The sequence below is a fragment of the Chroicocephalus ridibundus genome, chromosome 9, assembly GCF_963924245.1.
Source record: "Chroicocephalus ridibundus chromosome 9, bChrRid1.1, whole genome shotgun sequence".
Taxonomy (NCBI): Eukaryota; Metazoa; Chordata; class Aves; order Charadriiformes; family Laridae; genus Chroicocephalus; species Chroicocephalus ridibundus.
The window spans coordinates 5,091,943-5,110,352 of NC_086292.1; the positions used below are offsets into that span (position 1 = coordinate 5,091,943).

At 51.0% G+C, this 18,410-nt stretch overlaps 1 protein-coding gene across 2 annotated transcripts in view; it reads right to left on the reverse strand.

Annotated features, from left to right (window-relative positions):
• The window catches only part of AR (androgen receptor), a 66,350-nt gene that overhangs the window by 24,700 nt on the left and 23,240 nt on the right, over nt 1-18,410 (reverse strand). For both annotated transcript variants that reach the window (XM_063346606.1, XM_063346605.1), the window contains exon 2: nt 9,901-10,052. In XM_063346606.1, the coding sequence (XP_063202676.1) occupies nt 9,901-10,052 (152 nt within the window). The remainder of the gene's footprint in view (nt 1-9,900; nt 10,053-18,410) is intronic.

Consider the following 18,410-nt stretch of genomic DNA (forward strand, 5'->3'; position numbering starts at 1 on the left):
CTTTCTCGGTATCACCGGAGAGGAGGATGGAGAGGAGAGGAGAGGAGAGGAGAGGAGAGGAGAGGAGAGGAGAGGAGAGGAGAGGAGAGGAGAGGAGAGGAGAGGAGAGGAGAGGAGAGGAGGATGGAGATGGAGAGGAGGATGGAGATGGAGAGGACAGGAGAATGGAGATGGAGATATGGAGATGGAGAGGAGAGGAGAACGGAGAGGAGAGGAGAGGAGAGGAGAACGGGAGAGGAGAGGAGAGGAGAGGAGAGGAGAGGAGAGGAGAGGAGAGGAGGATGGAGATGGAGAGGAGAGGAGAGGAGAGGAGAGGAGAGGAGAGGAGAGGAGAGGAGAGGAGAGGAGAGGAGAGGAGAGGAGAGGAGAGGAGAGGAGAGGAGAGGAGAGGAGAGGAGGATGGAGATGGAGAGGAGAATGGAGATGGAGAGGACAGGAGAATGGAGATGGAGATATGGAGATGGAGAGGAGAGGAGAACGGAGAGGAGAGGAGAGGAGAGGAGAGGAGAACGGAGAGGAGAGGAGAGGAGAGGAGAGGAGAGGAGAGGAGAGGAGAGGAGAGGAGAGGAGAGGAGAGGAGAGGAGAGGAGAGGAGAGGAGAGGAGAGGAGAGGAGAGGAGAGGAGAGGAGGATGGAGATGGAGATGGAGAGGAGAGGAGAGGAGAATGGAGATGGAGATGGAGAGGAGAGGAGAGGAGAGGAGAGGAGAGGAGAGGAGAGGAGAGGAGAGGAGAGGAGAGGAGAGGAGAGGAGAGGAGAGGAGAGGAGAGGAGAGGAGAGGAGAGGAGAGGACAGGACAGCACAGGACAGCACAGGACAGCACAGGACAGCACAGGACAGCACAGGACAGGACCGGACCATATCAGTGCTGGTTTCCCAGTTCACCCCTCAGCAGGAAACTTAAGTTGGAAGTTGCTACCTTTTGGGAAAAGAGCTCTGCTGCTACAAGAGCGGTTCACTGGCAGATTCACACGCTTTGTACGAGAGCTGGCTACCCAAAATGCAGACGCGGTCACCGCTGTTTTGCCATACTTCAGCATCCCTCCTCTGCCCGCCCTGCCGGCTGCCCGGCGGCACTGCTCCTCTGGACTGGCACACGGCGGAGGCTTTTAGACCAAGATGCCCAAGGAGAAAAACTGCTCCGCACTATTAAGCACAGCAGAGGTAGTCAATAAACAGCAATTAAAAAGTAATGAAATACGGATAGTTTGGTTCTCATTTTTTAAATGTCATGCATCTATTGCTTGGCTTTTTGCTCTGAAGAGCTGTTTTTCTCACGGAACGCCTTCAAAACACAGTGTGATCCTCCTGCCACGGCACTTACCTACAGTTTGCTGAATGTATTCCCCAGACAGTGGCCTTCCCTCTACAACCACGACTCTCTTTACAGTGCTTTTTGGGGCTGCAGTATTTTTTTGCGCCATCCATTAATCCTAATCGGGCTTGTTGTCTGCAGGTTACAGACACTGGGGTTGGGGAACCGACTGCATGGGGAGCTGCTGCCCCACAGCAACCCATCAGGAAACTGGGACCTTGCGATTCCCTGCAAGAGAGACCCTGAGCAGCAGCAGGTTTAGGGGGGCTTGCAGAAAATTCAGAAGTTACTTATTGTCAGATTAACCGGTATCTTAGACTCACCCTTTCCACTTGTTTAGAGAGCAGCCCTTAGAGCTCCAAATTTCATCTTTTTTTTTTTTTTCCCACCGCCTCATTGGCTAGACGTGCCGAGAATTAACTTTCCTTCCTGACTCATCTTTTGTTTTCTTGTCAAGTCTGAACACGTTTACTGGATCAGGATTTCTCTGTTGCTCTTCATACCGTTCCAAACTAAACCATTGTCAGTAAATAATAGAGCTGTGCACCTCACAGACTCTGCGTAAGCAGCCGACATGGGAAATCAGTCTATATCTAGCTTAACCTTTACTTATCATCCTGCAAGCGTCTGCTCTCTATATTCTTATAGAAATAGCCCTTTGGAGTCATCAGAGATCCATGAAAAGGATGAGGTTGAATCTAACTGCTTAATGTACCAGTTTTGACAGGAGATGCACTGATTTGGGGGCACTGATTTCACAGCTCCTCACCTCCCCCACACACATAACCACAACTTATGGAATCCGAAAGAGCGGCAAATTTTTAGCAGCCCAGTATCACAGACCTCACCGGCCCCGTCTGTTGCTTCCCCATCGCCTTCCCTGCTCCAGAGAGCAGCTTTGTTTCCTGCGCCCTTGGGGTACCCACGGAAGGTCCCATCGCTCCTCCCCAGTGCTGGCCGCCAGCTGCAAGATCCCTCCTGCAGCCCCTCATCACAGGGTCGCAGAAAAGTCATTATAAAGTTCGGCGTATAAATCCACTCCTCCTCATGCTGCCTGTGCATGGGGCTATGCCAAAGCGCTGCAAAAACACCATGCGTTTGCACTTCTTGGGATCGTCCCCATTAAAAGCTGATCGCTACACCACCCTCAGCGCCTTCGCTGTTAAGACTGGAGACATAATGGGGCAAGAGTGCATTACCTGCAGCACGTGATACCTCGCTAAACCCTTTTAACACCACTCTCATCAGCACCTCTTCTCGTCCCCCTCCCTTGGCTCATTACCAGCGTTAAGGACACTTAGTCAAGCCTCAGCAGCAGTGACTACACCAAATCCCAGAGAATACAAGCACCATCCTCCCTTTCAACAGTTCATTGAGGAGGTTGAGTAATAAACAACTTCAGCGGAAACTGGGTTACATGGAGTTATTTTTGTGCTATGGGAAACGAGTGCCAAGGCCATAGGCTCTCCACTCGACCTGTTTACGTGCACGCATCAAACAAGAATGGACGCCCTACTTTCTCAGGCATGGGCATGGAGAGCTGTAAGGTGATTTTGCTCTCCTTCCCCTCCAGCTGCATTGCAGGATTCCTGTCTCGTGACAACAGCTGACACTGGAATGCTCCAGAGCCCATCAAAACCACCACAAGTACAAAATGGCTGGGGCTGGGACTACTGGGAAAGCTCAAGCCCAGCTCATGGGGCCAACTCAGCCTCTGGCCAAGGCTGTCGGGCTGCTGTGAGCGATGCTGCTCTGGAGCATCTGCACAACCCTCCTGCTCTCCCCTCGCCCGTCGGCTCCTGCTCCTTCCCTATCTTGCCTCTCTAGTCTAAACTACAGCATTTTTTGCAACAATAATAGCTCAAAATCTTTAAAAAGGTCAAGCCTCTCCTGTGAATGGCTTTAGGACGGGAAGGCGGCACAGTCACTGCCCGAGCTCCCCAAGGACGCTCCAGCGTCAGGCGCAGCTCTATCTAAATTCCTCTTCCAAGAGGAGGAACATCCACCAGCCCCAGCCCCCTCCTCCCCACCACGCTCCGGGCAGCGTCCCCACACGCAGGCTTGTCCCCCACCCCGCTCTGTCCCCCCCACAGCACCTGTGGGCACCCACAGGAGGGGAGCGGGGTTGGACGAGATTTGGGGACCGGGTTCAAGCCTTGCCCGATGAGGCAGCCGTGCTGTTTCCCCATCCATCAGCTCTTCAGCAGCATCCGCCGCCTCTGGCGCTGCTGGGAAGGGACAGGGAGAGGGAGCGATATCCCACCAGGCAGGTCCTCAGCGCCCGCGGCCCTCCCGGATCGCTATGCACGAATCCGGCACATTTTGAAGAGTCTTATGACAACTTTACCTCCCTGCCGATGGGCTCGGATGAATGCGAGCTTTTAAGTTGCATTCAACAACTCACCCTACGGTCACGGTACAGTGATTTTGCTGAAATAGCGAGGGCCTGCTTCCTGGTTCACAAAATAAACTCTTTGGGGCAGGAATCGATTTTCTGTTAACTGTACATGCATAGCCTGGCACCGTTTATTTTAAGCTGTTAGCCATTAACAAAAAGGGAAACAAACGGTCATGCAAAGGCTATTCATAAGCCTGCTGCTGCTCAGCATGAGAATAAGCTGCTTTTTCATCTTGTCCTAATTCCTAGGGATGCAGAGATTCCCCGTTTAACTATTGGGAGAAACCCAGTGCCCTCATCACTATTATCCCAGCCGGGGATACCGTTTGTGAAAGCAATCCATGACCTGGGAGAGGGACCACACCATGCCGCTGCCCTGGTGAAGTCAACCGTCCTGAACCGCCTGCGCCCGTCCCCTCTTCTCCACACCGCAAATGTATGCCTTGGGAAGCCCCCTCTCCTTCCCTGCCACTCCAGACACTCTGTTTGCCATACATGCAGGTGAGAAGTGAAGCCACAAAGGTACTCAGCACCCCTCTGCTTTGTCAGACCAGCACGGGAATCCCAGGAGATCAGTACTGTGCAAGCGAGGTTCCTGCAGGCTGCTGTAGGTCCCCCCTTAAATGCTGCTGTACCACTGCCCCCTTCGCTGGGAACATCCACCCCCGGCTCCCTCCTGTGCCCCCTCCACGCCAGGCAGAAAGATGCCTCTGCCCCCACCGAGAACTCCTGCTCATCACCTGCAACGAACGTCGGGAGCAGAGGCAGTAGGGGAACAGCAGTTCTCCTGCCTCGACTGAAAATAAAGATTTATGGAGAAAGACTAGTTGCTCACTCCAGAAAAGTTATTTAACTAAGTGCCTGTTGCCACATGAATTGTTGTGCTTAGAATAGCTTTCTCTTCCAGAAAGCAATCTAATCTCTGCAAACATCTGGAGTAAGATTTATGACTGTGAATTAAATGCCTTTTGGAAGAGAGATATATCCTCGTATTTCAGGGCATAAACCAAATTATAACAGCTGGGGGATAAGGCCAGGCTTTCTGAGAAAGCAAATCCTCCAGGGTCTCTAACCACAGGGTCTCTAGTGCTCTTCTGTAAAAATGACTAAGCCACTATTAATAAACTGTCTTTGCAAGGCCATTTTCTTAATAGTCACCTGTATTAACCAGAAGAGTAAAGAAAACAAAAGGAAAGCATCCAGCCCCAGTGACGGCGTGCAGCTTTAGCACCAGTTCCAGTTCTTTCTCAGGGCAGCAACTACAGCAGCCCGCAGTGGCTGGGAAGGCAGCCTGGCTGTGGGAAGAGCAGGCGGGAAGCTCTGCAGGGAACCTGGAATGATGGTCTGAAAGTGAAAACATTAGCCAGCCAGAGAAACGCCAGCATGGAAGTTACAGATGTTGGTGAACTAACAGCATGAGCAGGTAACAGCTACAAGAGACAATCGAGCAAGAAGCCCGGAGCAAGCCAAGGCTAAATGACGAGCTTTAAAAGCAAACAACTACAGGACTGTGCAAACTGAAATGGCTTTATTTTAAAGATGGTTGAATCATAGAATCATAGAATCTTCATGGTTGGAAAGGACCTTTGAGATCATCGAGTCCAACCAAACCCCTACAATCTCTGCCACTAGAGCATGCCCTGAAGTGCCACATCTACACGTTTCTTAAACACCTCTAGGGATGGTGACTCAACCCCCTCCCTGGGCAGGCTGTTCCAGCGCCTGACCACTCTTGCAGTAAAGTCATTCTTCCTAATATCTAACCTAAACCTCCCCTGCCGCAGCTTCAGCCCATTTCCTCTGGTCCTGTCATTATTCACCTGGGAGAAGAGGCCAACACCCACCTCTCCACAACCTCCTTTCAGGGAGCTGTGGAGGGCAATGAGGTCTCCCCTCAGCCTCCTCTTCTCCAAGCTAAACATGCCCAGCTCCCTCAGCCTCTCCTCATATGACTGCAAATCCTGCAAGCAAAAAGGTTTCAACTGCTCAGCTCTCTGGCAACAAGACAAACCCGTAATGTTTGAACTCACGAGCCTGCTTGAAGTCAAACTGTCTGCTTCAGGCTCCGACCAATGCCACGGCTGACACTTCACTGACAGCTCGCTGGAGTGCAGGCTGAAGCCGCGAGCAGATGCCCGTTCACGGCACAGCGCAGAGAGCGGCCACCTCTCCGGGCACCCGGTGGCCACGGACCAGGTCACCCACAGAGAAGCACTGCTGCGCCGGGGTGGTCTGTGGACACCAAGAGGCGAGAGAAGCAATCCCACCTGGCAGGGAGACACACGGGAGACAGCCAGCAGGCTGTGCCAGGAGGGCCTGAGCCTTCCAAGGGCTGCTTATTCCACAGTCTGCTCTTCCCGTGGATTTTTAAGGCCAATAATACCCAAAGGGTAGTGAGAAACCCACCACTGCAGCAGGAGCATCGTGGTGCTGCAGCACCACGGAAGTCTTTTGCAGACGCAACTCTTTCACTTACTGACAGATCGGCCACGAGAAGAAGAAGAAGAACTTTAAAACATGGTGAGGGTCCCGGAAAACAGTTAACTTTAACTTGTCATCCTGGAAACTGGCAAGAAACCATTGAGTTGGCCCGGAGACATTTCTCCGGCGCAAGTCTAATCCCCAGCAGGTCAGGAGGTAGAACAATAATCCGTATGGAGAGTGACTGAAAGGGAATCGGGACAGACTGCACAGCAGTCTGGCTGTTAGCCCTCTAGGACATTTGCCAAATGCCGTGTTATTTTTTTCATTTAGCTCTCTGCTATTTCAAGGCAGCCCCATCAGGAACACAGCCTAAAGCATCCCAGTCCTGCGCTGCCAGGAACACTGCACCGAGGCAGCTCTGAACTGGCCGAGACGGCCACCAGGTCTCACGCAGTCCTGGAGGGATGAGGAAGGTCTACCATTTTTCAGGGGTGGATGCAGGGGACACAAAACCGATGCCCTTCCTGGATGGGATGGTACAACAGGAATTCCTGGACTGCCAATTGATTTGGAAGTGTGTCGTGTTTGAAGCATTTTTCTGTTCCAGGGACAACTGTGGTACCACAAGGACCAAACCCTGATGTCTTCAACTCATTTGAGGCCACCCTAACTGTGCAAAGTGATGCCTTGCCTACTCGCATCAAGAAAAGCAAAATCTGTGCTGAGGTGGATGCACTCTTTCTTTTCCAAATCTTTGTTATTGCAGGAGAAAGAGGACTTAGAAGAAGGAGGCGTCCCTCCTTTGCAGGCTGCGAGTGTGTCTGGCAGCAGAGGAGAAGCTGCGAGCCCCAACTCTCTGGATCCCTCAACGCTCGGACACCAAAGGGGGTGACAGAAAGGGAGAGACAAACGCCCGGTTTGATTACAAAAATGAGGCTGGCCATCTCGCAAGTGAAGAAGTCCACATCACGGCTGAAGAATCCGCAGGCTGTTTTAGAGCTTGCCTATATATAACCTGGACATCTTGAGATAGTCTATAAATCAAAAGAGCTGACAGAAAGAGATCAGCCTTTTCTGTTAACTCTTCCAGCATCTTTCGGGAAGAACCAAGGGAACCTGAGCTTGAAAAAACCCTCAAATCTGTCAAAAATTGTATCAAAGCAGGAGTCATCTTCTCTGCTGGAAACCACATGAATCCCTCAGTGTGTTTCGAAAGGGAAGAGGAATCAATGTCGAAACTTTTTTTTTTTTCATAAATCTTTTCCCTTTCTAACCCCCTAGAAGCCTTCTTAAATATACCTGAATTACTGCCAAATAAGCTCAGTATTATATTAGGCAAAGAATATAATAAAAGAAAAACTACACGTCTAGCTATTCTCCGTTCCCTCCGAGGTGATCTGTTTGTGCTGCTCTTCAGCTCCCAGTCCATTGCTTCTCTGACGCGTTGGAGGCTGCTGGTTTACACCAGTAACAGGATGGTAACAGAGGCAGAAGAAAAGGTTTCTTTCCTCATCGGGGAAGCTTTCTGATCTGCTGTTGTAAAAAGTCTCCAAAAGGTGACCTAAGGTTTTCAGAGATGCATTTTATGGACTTTAAAACATGAGAACACGCTGAAATATCAGCTTTCAATATTGTTCTTCAACTTTAAAAAGGAAAGGTCTGTCTGGAAAATCACCAAGAGTTAGGATATAAATCATCAGCTACCACCACCCTGCATTCAATATTTATAAAGGACTCTGATTTATTGTCTCCTCCCCAAAATAAAGACTATATCCATGTACCTCAGGGAAGCGTAAGGTGAAACCTCACGCTCAGGCAGGTCCCCCCACCGCTGCCGCCCCTCACTGCGGATGCGCTTCACCCCATGGTCTCACCCAGGGGAAAGGCAAAGGGCTGCTGCAGCCTGAGCCTAACGCAACCAAACACTTCCAACCCCCTGCGATACCACGAGGCTTAAAAACTAAGAAGAGGCATAAATACAATTTAGATTAATGACGTAACCCGGTCAGGAGAGGGAAACGACCCCACAGCATGTGCCTAAGAACAGCGCAGCCAGCACGGCCGCCCCCTCTCCCCCAGCACATCTCACAGCCCCCGCCCGCTCGCCCGCCAGCCGGAGCCCACCCTGGTGTAAAAGGAGGAGCATCGCTCCGGGACCCGCCAGCTGACACGGGGTATTTCATCAGCGCTTTATCTGACAGAGAGAGCCAAGACTCCACTTACTATAAATCAACAATAACTTGCTGACTTAAACAAGCATCTGTTATTTACTCTGGCTGTACAAGCCAATCCATCTGGCCTTACACAGAATTAGCGTATAGCAAAGAGACATATCTGTAAATGATTTACTTGGGGAAAATATGCCAAACTTATTATCTATTAATATTATTTGACTGTCCTATTATGGCAACAGGATGCTGTCCTCTACGGCACAGCCCTGATTCTTCACGGAACCAGTGCTGGCAAGCTCACTCCTGGCATGCACGATCAACGCGGGAAAATGCGACTCTGAAAATGCGCAGGATAATGCTGGAATTAATCTAGAAGCAGTGCTCTGACAACGGCAGGTGAGCACCCATCGGTTTGGGACCTCCGCTCGACAGAGGGGTGACGTAAGGCACGGGAGGGGAAGGTCACGGCGAGACAAGCCAGAGACAGAAGCCTCCACCCCTGTTGCTGGCCACCGTCTGGGAACCACCGTGTCTCCCTCTCCCATGGATGCCACGGACTGTAACACCGATTGCCAATGGTGTGCTAGTGCATCGAATAAATTGTGTTAGCACCGAGGAAGCATGATGATTTGCATTGGTCCATCACTCCAGAAAACAAGTCAGATGTGTGATTTACACGCACATTACGTTACCAGACAGTTAGGCTTCTACAACAGAGACTCACTCTGCTGCCAAGGAATCATTGCTCTTAACTGCAGATAGTAACCAGACATTGCTGACCCCCAGCCCAAGGAAACGGCTGGGCGAGGTCCTTCTACCAGCTAATTACCAAGGAAAGATGGTGAAAAGACCTTGCTCTTGAGAGGGAACATCTGGGCTCACACTTATCTCTGGAGAGCCTGGCACTACAGAGCTGGACGTGAAGAAGTTGCTTTCTCAAGGATTGAGGAGAAGGATCATGGACACCAAGGATAGAGCATGGCTCCTGCTGGACAGGCGGTTCTGCCATTTTGCAGGTATTGAGAGAAGTGACCCTCTGAAAGGGATGCAGGAGAGGAAAACCATCCCCTAAATTTGGAGTTGTGGGTCTGAGATCGCAGGAGGGATGATGGGAACTTAAAGCACCCTTGAGAGTCCAGAGGAGAAGCAGACACTGATTGCTCCGGGGTCTCACTAGGTCACTAAGATAATCAGGCATTGAAAAGGACTGTCTTGCAAACTGGTTTGGCTACTTTTTGAGGGCAATCTGTCACGTGGAATGACAAACATATGACAAAGAAATCAATTTATCCTTGAATTTTCTCCTTTACTAGTTTAAGAGACCTTAGAAACCCACCACACTTTGTCCCCACCACTCTTGCCTCACTCCCCTTGGCTTGGCAGGCTCCCCAGAGCAAGGCTGCTTAACCTCTTTCAACAGGAGGAAAACATATTGTGACGCTGCAAATGCCTCCAGCACATTATATGTTAATGATTTGACTGCTGATGAGAGAACTTGGGTCAGTAGAACTTGACTCTTAGGCTACTTTGGTAGAGAAAGCCAACACTTGGAGGCGGGAGTGATTTTTCCCTCCTCTCTCCATATGCATTACCTTCAGCCGCTCGTTTGAAGAAGACTTTGCAGCTACCACAAGTGAGGGCTCCATAGTGGCACCCAGATGCTTCATCTCCGCAGATCAGGCAAGTTTTCTGAGGTGGAAAGTAATAGTCAATGGGCAAGACATGTTCATGGCCGGTCTCCAATCTGCAGCATAAAAGAGAAAGAGAACAAGGGAAAGGGTCAGCAAATGAGGTCAGGACAAGCTATGGGTAAGCATAGCAGATGGCGCTTGTGAGAACTTTCATGGCAAAACCCAAAATTTCAGTGATGGGACAAGTCAAGCACTGATCAGAAAGGAGGCAAGAGATGACTAAGCCAAATCTCTCTTTGACCATGCAGAAGACCATGCTGGGGTGCTCCTCCTGACATTGCCCCTAAGTACAATGTGGGACAAAGTACAGGCACAGTGACAGCACAGCCTAGAAAGAGAAGACGACTGGGACTGGCTGTTGGCTTCAATTTTGGCCTCAATAGTGAGGCCTGTACATCAAAAAAGGACTCTGCATGCTCATTAAGCTATGTGATCCCGCTCCATTAAAGTCATTGTTGTCGCTTCAATACAGATTAATTTATCCTTTTGATTCTTAATTTAAACAAACTAATTTTTCCTAAGCTACCAAACTCCCTTAAGCTATTCTTTTCTTCTTGCTTTTTTCTCTTTCTTTTTTTCTACCTGTTCCCTCTTTCAATACCCAGCAATGGCTGGACTGAACTTTCTTCCAGGATGCCTTGCTCATCCACGTGACTACTAAAACCAGCCAGACGCCTCTGGTGAAAACATAAAACATTTGCTGTGAATGTGCCCAAGTAGACTCCTGTTTATACCCATCCCATGACTAAAGGCACTGCCGCTGCGTCTCCCAGTCACACGGGGTACATTGGGATAGTGCCACCAAGGTCCCTGCCCTGGGATGGCCCCATGGACAGAGCACAGCGCTGCCAACCACCGAATGGTGAAAACAAGCCTCAGAGCCAAAAATAAAAGTTGCAGGATCTGTCTTATAATAAATACGATTAAATGCTGGAAGAGGGTCAGCATGGATTACGGAGCTTCACATTTTCCACACGCCAGCTCAATAGCCTGAACGACCCATTTTGGGCTTTCAGTTTGCATAGCTGGGAACAAGGATGGGGATGGAAACCAGATGTCAGCAGGGGCAGAGCATGGACTCCCATGAAGACCTGAGGCCATCTTTGCCTGTTGCTGCTTTCCCCAGCCCCCAGTTTTGACACAAACCTCTTCCAAGTCCTGCTGAGGAAGCACAAGGAGCCTCCTGCAGCCCAGGCACAACCCAAGCAGGTGCCAAGCGCAACGAGAGGACTGCGGTGGTCCACCTCCACCCCTCCTACCGCTCCCCAGCCAGCACAGCCCGTAGCTCCCATGGTGCTGACAATGTGGGACCGAGTCCCCATGAGCCAGGACCTTGGGGGAGGACTTCATCCACCAGTGCCACGCTTCCCGCACGCGCCAGACTGATGTAGTGCCAACCAGCCACGTCAACCGCAGCATCGAGATGCTCCGAGAGCCAGCCCTCCTATCCAACTGCATATTCCTCATGCTTCCCTCCATCTGGCATGCCCAAATCCTTTTCTCTTGGCTGGCACCCCTCCTGCCACCTCCCTCCTGCCACTCGTTGCCACACACTTGTTTGATCAGATCTGTGGAGAAGCTGCTTCTTCAGAAGGCATGGCAGCACGAGAGGTGCTTATCAGAGCTGCAAGTCAACGCATGTCCAGGCAGAATGGGGAGCAATGGCATGTTAAGTTATTTGCTAAAATAGGGTTTTTTGTCAAAACACCGGATGAGGCAATTAACTTCTAACAGTCAGCAAGCAGGTCACTGCAACTTTTTGGTCAAAATTAGATCTGCTTTTGGTTTCTGGGATTGTTTGAATGCTTGCAGGTGAGCTCTCAGAAATCAAATTATATTAAGAGAGAATGTGACAATGCTGGGACTTAGAAAAAATCTTTATATTCCAAAAAGCCCCAGTTGGGTCCACAGCGTGAACAAACCCAAAATCCACTGAAACAGAAGAGAGTCCTGGGAGAGATGGCAGGCAGAACCCGTACCGTGAATCTTCCTAAAAGCCTCGCAACTTTTAGAAAAAGGGGTGAAACACTGACGCAGACCCCAGGGCAAGGGATCGCTGTCCTGCTTCTCAGCCCCTCTGCCCGTGGCAGCCTCTCCGTGTCCTGCCGGCAGCTCTGCCCGTCCTGGCACGACACAAGGGGACATCTCACACACTGAAAGAGCAGCTGGCAGCACTGAGGTTTAATTAAGGAAAGATATGTGTGTTGGCAGGGCTAACCACCAGGGTTTCCATTGGGATTTCCATCTCCGCAGTGAGTTACAACGCAGGGCACCGCTGCCCCGCGCTTGCCGGGCTGAGGCTGCAGCAGGCACCCGGGCGGTCGGTGGGTCCCCCGCAGACCCCCACCTCTCCCATCCCTCTCCCACCTCCTCTCCCCCGTCTTGTTTCACTTACTCCCAAAACCCGGGGAGATCCGGCAGCACAAGCAGCAGTGGGACACAGACATCGGGATTAAAACTACTTGTAGTGGAAGAGCTTAAAGAGCAATCGCTCTGAAGGAGAGCTGTGGCAAGGACAACGATGCACTCGTGTAGGGGCAGCTGCCTGCTAATCATCTTTTGCTCAGCTCTTTTAATTCTGGTAATAAGAGTGGCTTCTTTAGTCCAGACTATCCACATTCCCTTTTGTTCCGCTTCCCAAGAGACAGAAACTGAGGAGAGGGAGGTTTTAAATGAGAAAAAGCGTTTCCTCAAGAACAGATGAGGAGCCAATATTTGACTGGTTTAAATCATACCACAGGCTGAAAAATACCTTCAGGTGCAGACAGGACTTAAGGGACTGTTGCTGTTGTTATGTGAACTAGCTGGGATGCTTAATTTCAACCAAAGCTTAAAAGTCTGTGACCAGAGTCCGGCTGTGGTTTGCCTTTCACACAGGTCAGGGCTCTTTGCTGAAGTACGACTGTCTTTTCTGAGCCCCTCGCACCTTGAGAACAAAGCACGAAATGGGACAATTATTGGTGAGATCAAAACCCGGGCTCACCTCTCTCCTCTGATCTTGCTGTCGGCTGTGTCCTTCAAGAACGCTGCTATCTTCTATTCCTCATATGACAGCTATGCAGATCCTACCTAAATTGTAGGTTAATAACCGGAGCAGCAATTTTATCCTCTCTTCTTAAGGCAAGAAACATTTTGAGTGATTTCTCATCCTTTTAGCAGCAGCAATCGGAATCGGTGATTCATCTGTAGATGCTGCTCAACTCTCCTGCCAACAATCTCCTTGAGATTGTCTCCTGACAATCTCAATTTCCAAGGCTTTTCTCGAATTAGTGATTAAACGGAGGAGACACAGTTGGCTGCAGCACACCTGCCGTAGTTAGGTCCTGCTGCAACAGTCATCTCCCTCCCTCGCCCCCCAGCATCCCGCCTGTCTTCCCAGTGCAACCCCACTGTCCCGTCCCCAGCAGCGGCCCAGGACACCCCCCGTTTCCCCCGTGCCACGTCTGCACAAGCCCCCAACGCTACGCAGCCTTGGCACTCGCTGTGAGGTGCTATTGGAGAGCAGACGCTACTAAGAAACAACCAGCAGCAGATATAAAAGTTTGGCTAAAAATGTCTTACTTACCCAGCAATTTTTTAGATTCCAGCAGTACCAGACCTTTCCTCTAAACGACCTGCTACCTTTTTTCTCCCCTCTATGCAATCAGAAATCTGAAAAGGGCTAATTTCTTTTTTTCCATAAGGCCTTCCATACTGTGCTTTCCCTACTCTTTGCACTATGTATTTCAGATTGGAAACGAGCAAAAGTGACTCTCACAGTAGCAGCTGTTGTGACGAGAGAAGTAGGACCCCTGGAAGACCTTGGAGTATTTTTGAGGCTTAATTATTTAAAAGCTGCAAAGTAGGTTAGCAATTTTCAACAGCTTTTTAGATAGCGGTTTCTGCAGGAGGAGAGTTGTGCAAGTAGAAATACGCTTTCATGGATGTGTGATGATCAGAAGATGCTCAGGGTGCTGGAGCCCCTCTGCTGTGAGGACAGGCTGAGAGAGTTGGGGGGGTTCAGCCTGGAGAAGAGAAGGCTCCGGGGAGACCTTAGAGCCCCTGCCAGAACCTAAAGGGGCTCCAGGAGAGATGGTGAGGGACTCTGGATCAGGGAGTGTAGCGACAGGACGAGGGGTAACGTCTTTAAACTGAAAGAGGGGAGATTTAGATGAGATCTCAGGAAGAAATCTGTGAGGGTGGTGAGCCCCTGGCCCAGGTTGCCCAGAGAAGCTGTGGCTGCCCCATCCCTGGAGGGGTTCAAGGCCAGGTTGGACGGGGCTTGGAGCAACCTGGGCTGGTGGGAGGTGTCCCTGCCCAGGGCAGGGGGTGGCAGTGGGTGGCCTTTAAGGTCTCTTCCAACCCTGACCATTCTGTGATTCTACGTATCTAGTGTAGCTATACATGTGCATCTCCCTGCGAAGGGTGCTGAGCAGAGCATCCCAGAGGTGCTCAGGCTATCCTCGCAAACCTCCGTGTGCTCGGCCAGTCTCACCCCCAGCCACCCGCTTACAGATGGAAATCAGAGGGAGCTGGCAGACACTGAAGGTTAATCCTGGCTGTGAGACACGCTCGTCACGGGTCTAACCCTCCTGCCTTCGGGGTTTGCACAGGGGAGCATCTGTCAGGATTCGATGTTTCGGCAGCTGGGGAGCGGCTCAGCTCCAGGCCGAGCCCGGCAGCAGCAACGCGATTTCCAGCTCACTCCTGCACTTCTATTACGGGCAGCCACTGTCCACAGAGCAGAAGGATTTGCCCAGGAACGCCCTTGATTTTAAAAAGATGCCAATTTGCCTTTTCTTTTTTAATTTTTAGAGGTAAAATTGTAAGAAAAATAAAACTGAAAACACAGGCAACTCGGCGTGAGTTGTGATAATGGTACCTTTAGTGATCTATTTTCTAGTTTCCAAGAGACCTTTTAAAGGCGTTCTCAAAATATGTAGGTAATAACACCACAATGAGCCGAAAAAGATGGTTTACAGAGGCTGTAATGGTGTGTGGACTGGCAGCTTTCCGGGCAGAGCCCCGGACTCCCCCCTGCAGAGGGTGTCCCTGCCACCAGCAGCTCCTCCGCAAGGGACCGGAGGGGTGGCTTGGCAGCAGCTTCACCATGGGCTGCCCAAAGCTCTCCCCCAAGCGGAAGTTTTCACTCTGTCGGTACCTGCTGATACACCGAGCGCGTTGCCGAGGGCTCCAGAAGACGTGACCGTAGTTTACACAATATATGGCAAGTGTCACACTGCCTCCGAAACCCAAAGCAAGGAGATAGCGCGGCACGGGCAGACACAACTGGTGCAGCAGTGACGTCGGGCAGAGATTCCAGCCCTGGCACACAGTTTGAAGGCCAAGGTCAGGGCTGCTCACAAAGGAGCACGGCGGTTTTCAGCAGGGAGAAAAAAACAACCTCAGTATCTCTCTTACGGCCATAGGGAGATTTTTACTGTCGTTTCAGAAGGGTTCTTTAAGGAAACGAATAGAATCTATTGAGCTCCTGCCACACGCAAATATTTCTGTAGAGTAGGAACCATACTTTTGCAGTGGGAGCACTTGTCCATAGCAGATTTCACCCAACAGCCCAGATTTCACAACACAGCCAGAAAACCAAGGGCAATCACGGAGAAGAGAAAAGTCCACCACTTCTCACAAGCCACAAAGAAAGTTTCCGTCTCAGCAACAGACGGTACACGCTACCCAAGAGGAGCCAAGGCACAACTGCCCCCTGCCCAGAACTTCTGATTCCAAAGACAAACCACGAAAAAGTATGTTTGCTGCTTTTATCTGCATGGCTTCTGCAGTCCCTGCCTACCAGCTCAAATAAGATTAATTCATTAAGCAGTTCACCACGCTAATATAACACGATGCAGATTCCTCACACTCCCTCTGTTTCCCCTCAATCTGACAGAACTGAACAAACACAATTTCCACCTCCCTCACTCTTAAATTTGACTGCACTTTCCGTGTTAAAATCACGCTAACAGTTGCAGCAGCACAACCCACCAGGCTGGAGTGGAAGGCGTCCGCGGTGTTCTCTGCACGGCTGTGCCCTCCGGGCTGGCACGACCTCCTCGTGCCACCAGCTCACGGCGTGAAACCGCTCAGCGCCGTTGTTAGCACCAGCGGGCTTGGAACCCGCTCCGGGGTTTAGCTGCCATGTCCAGAAACATATCCGCTACAGCACAACGCGGTGGATTTGCAAACGCTGGGCTGGCCGTCGGAGAATCCCTAACTGGGATTTGCCTGCCCGCCCACAGCGGCTGCCACGCAGCCCAGCTCATCCCAGCCCGACCAGCCATCAGCTGGGAATCCCCGGCACGGAGCACGCCTTGCCCTTTGGAGAAAGCAGCTGGTGGCTTTTGCACCTTTACCACGCTGTCTCTAAAAATCTGCCCGGCCATAACGCTCGAGAAGACGCCGAGCCATGAACTGAATAAACACTCGCACAAAAACTCGGGATGACACAGAATCCTGTCCGGTCATTTCAAGTACTGTCATTTCTGCGATACTGTGATGTTATCAGTAGTAAACGCTGCATTTAAAATGGTACCATCCGTGCACGACATTTTCGAACACAATATTAAAAATAACCAGCTTCCCGTCAACGGAGTTGTGTGGCTCCTGCCTGGACCGAGGGCTGTGACTCCCATCGAGGGGCAAGACCCACGTTCAGCCACGAGCGGGGCTGTTCATTTCAGGCACGAGCCTCGTGTCCTCTCGCACATTCCCGTTTCACTGCCACTGGCTTCAGCCCGAGCTGAACTGAATCTTCAAACCACAGTCACTAAGCCGCCCCGGTTCAGATAACAAAGCCTGCACGGAAACTTTAAAGCATCCCATCTGTTAAAACGCTTTGAGCACTTTAATCTATAAACACGCAGCCTTGTACACTGAATTTATTTCCTTTTTTCTAAATAGCCTTGAATATGTTTCTAAACTGACCATGCCTTGTTTTCATGTATAACCGCTGGAGGCGGAGAGGTGAGATAGCATCTCCGAGAGAGCAGAGCATGGTGCACAGCGCGAACAACAGGGACGCGTCCGTGGTAAACACATATGGGAACTTGATCTTCATTGGATTTAAATAAACATTAGCAGATGACAAGAGGTTTTTCCAAACATCCCTGGCAGTGAGGGCAGGCAGAACGAGCACGCCCTCCGGAGAGGGTCCTCCCACCAGCAGCTCCCAGGAGCAGCAGCCTGGGGCTCTCCAGCAGAGAGGGCAGCAGCTCAGCGGCTGCCTCCCGGCCCTGGGGGCATGAGTAACTTCAACAAGCACAGCTGCACAAACCCATTCTCAAATCTCCCAAATTAAATTCTCTTTTCTTTTTTTTTTTCCTTTTCAAATGCTCTGTTTACTTATTTTGGCAGTTTATTTTTCACACATTGGGTCCCAGCTGTAGCTGAAGCCCCATCTCCACCAGCCCAGGTCCAGGCAAGCCCACGGCTCTTTTTCCTTTTGCATTCCTTCGCTGCTCCAGCCCGGAGCTGCTTGGAAGCCGGCCGCCCTTTGTCCCATGGGTGGCCTTTGCCCTGGCACCCAGGTGACAGTCCCAAACCGCCACCCTGACCAACCGAGCCACCCCACACCTATTATAGAATCACAGAATGGTTTGGGTTGGAAGGGACCTTAAAGATCACCCAGTGCTACCCCCTGCCCTGGGCAGGGACACCTCCCACCAGCCCAGGTTGCTCCAAGCCCCGTCCAACCTGGCCTTGAACCCCTCCAGGGACGGGGCAGCCACAGCTTCTCTGGGCAGCCTGGGCCAGGGGCTCACCACCCTCACAGTAAAGAATTCCTTCCTAATATCTCATCTGAATCCACCTCTTTCAGTTTGAAACCGTTACCCCTCGTCCTATCGCTCCACTCCCTGACAAAGAGTCCCTCCCCTATTCACAGGATGGACAGCAGAGGCCACATCACAACCCAAACCACTGGGGTCTCTCCTGATTTTAATGACCATCATTGGCTCTCACCTTCCAGTCATCCCTCAGGAAGATGCAGAAAATAAGGTTAAAAAGGTGAAAGGAGGCAAGTATGCTATACCTGAAACGCAAAGCCACTCTGCAGGCTCTGTATCACACAGGCGGGCTCTGTATTTTGGATACAGTACTGAGACCAAAACTTCTGCCTCAAAACCTGATTTCCAGCCAGCGAGCTCAGGGAGTGGCTTAAGTAAATCAGCTTAGAGAAGATGAAACACTTGATTTCCCCAGACAGAGAAGGTATCCATGAAAAGAGACGGCATAAGCGTATTGCAAGGTTATTTAAGATGGGAACTCACCTGATCACGAAGGGAACAAAAAGCAAAACAGGAGTAATGCAAGCAGGCTTCAGCCCTGACGAGCACCCCCGAGGTCATCAGCGCTGTACACCATATCGTCCTGGTGACAGCAGAGTCACCTGGAGCCTCCAAGGACAAGACCTTGGTGTCCTC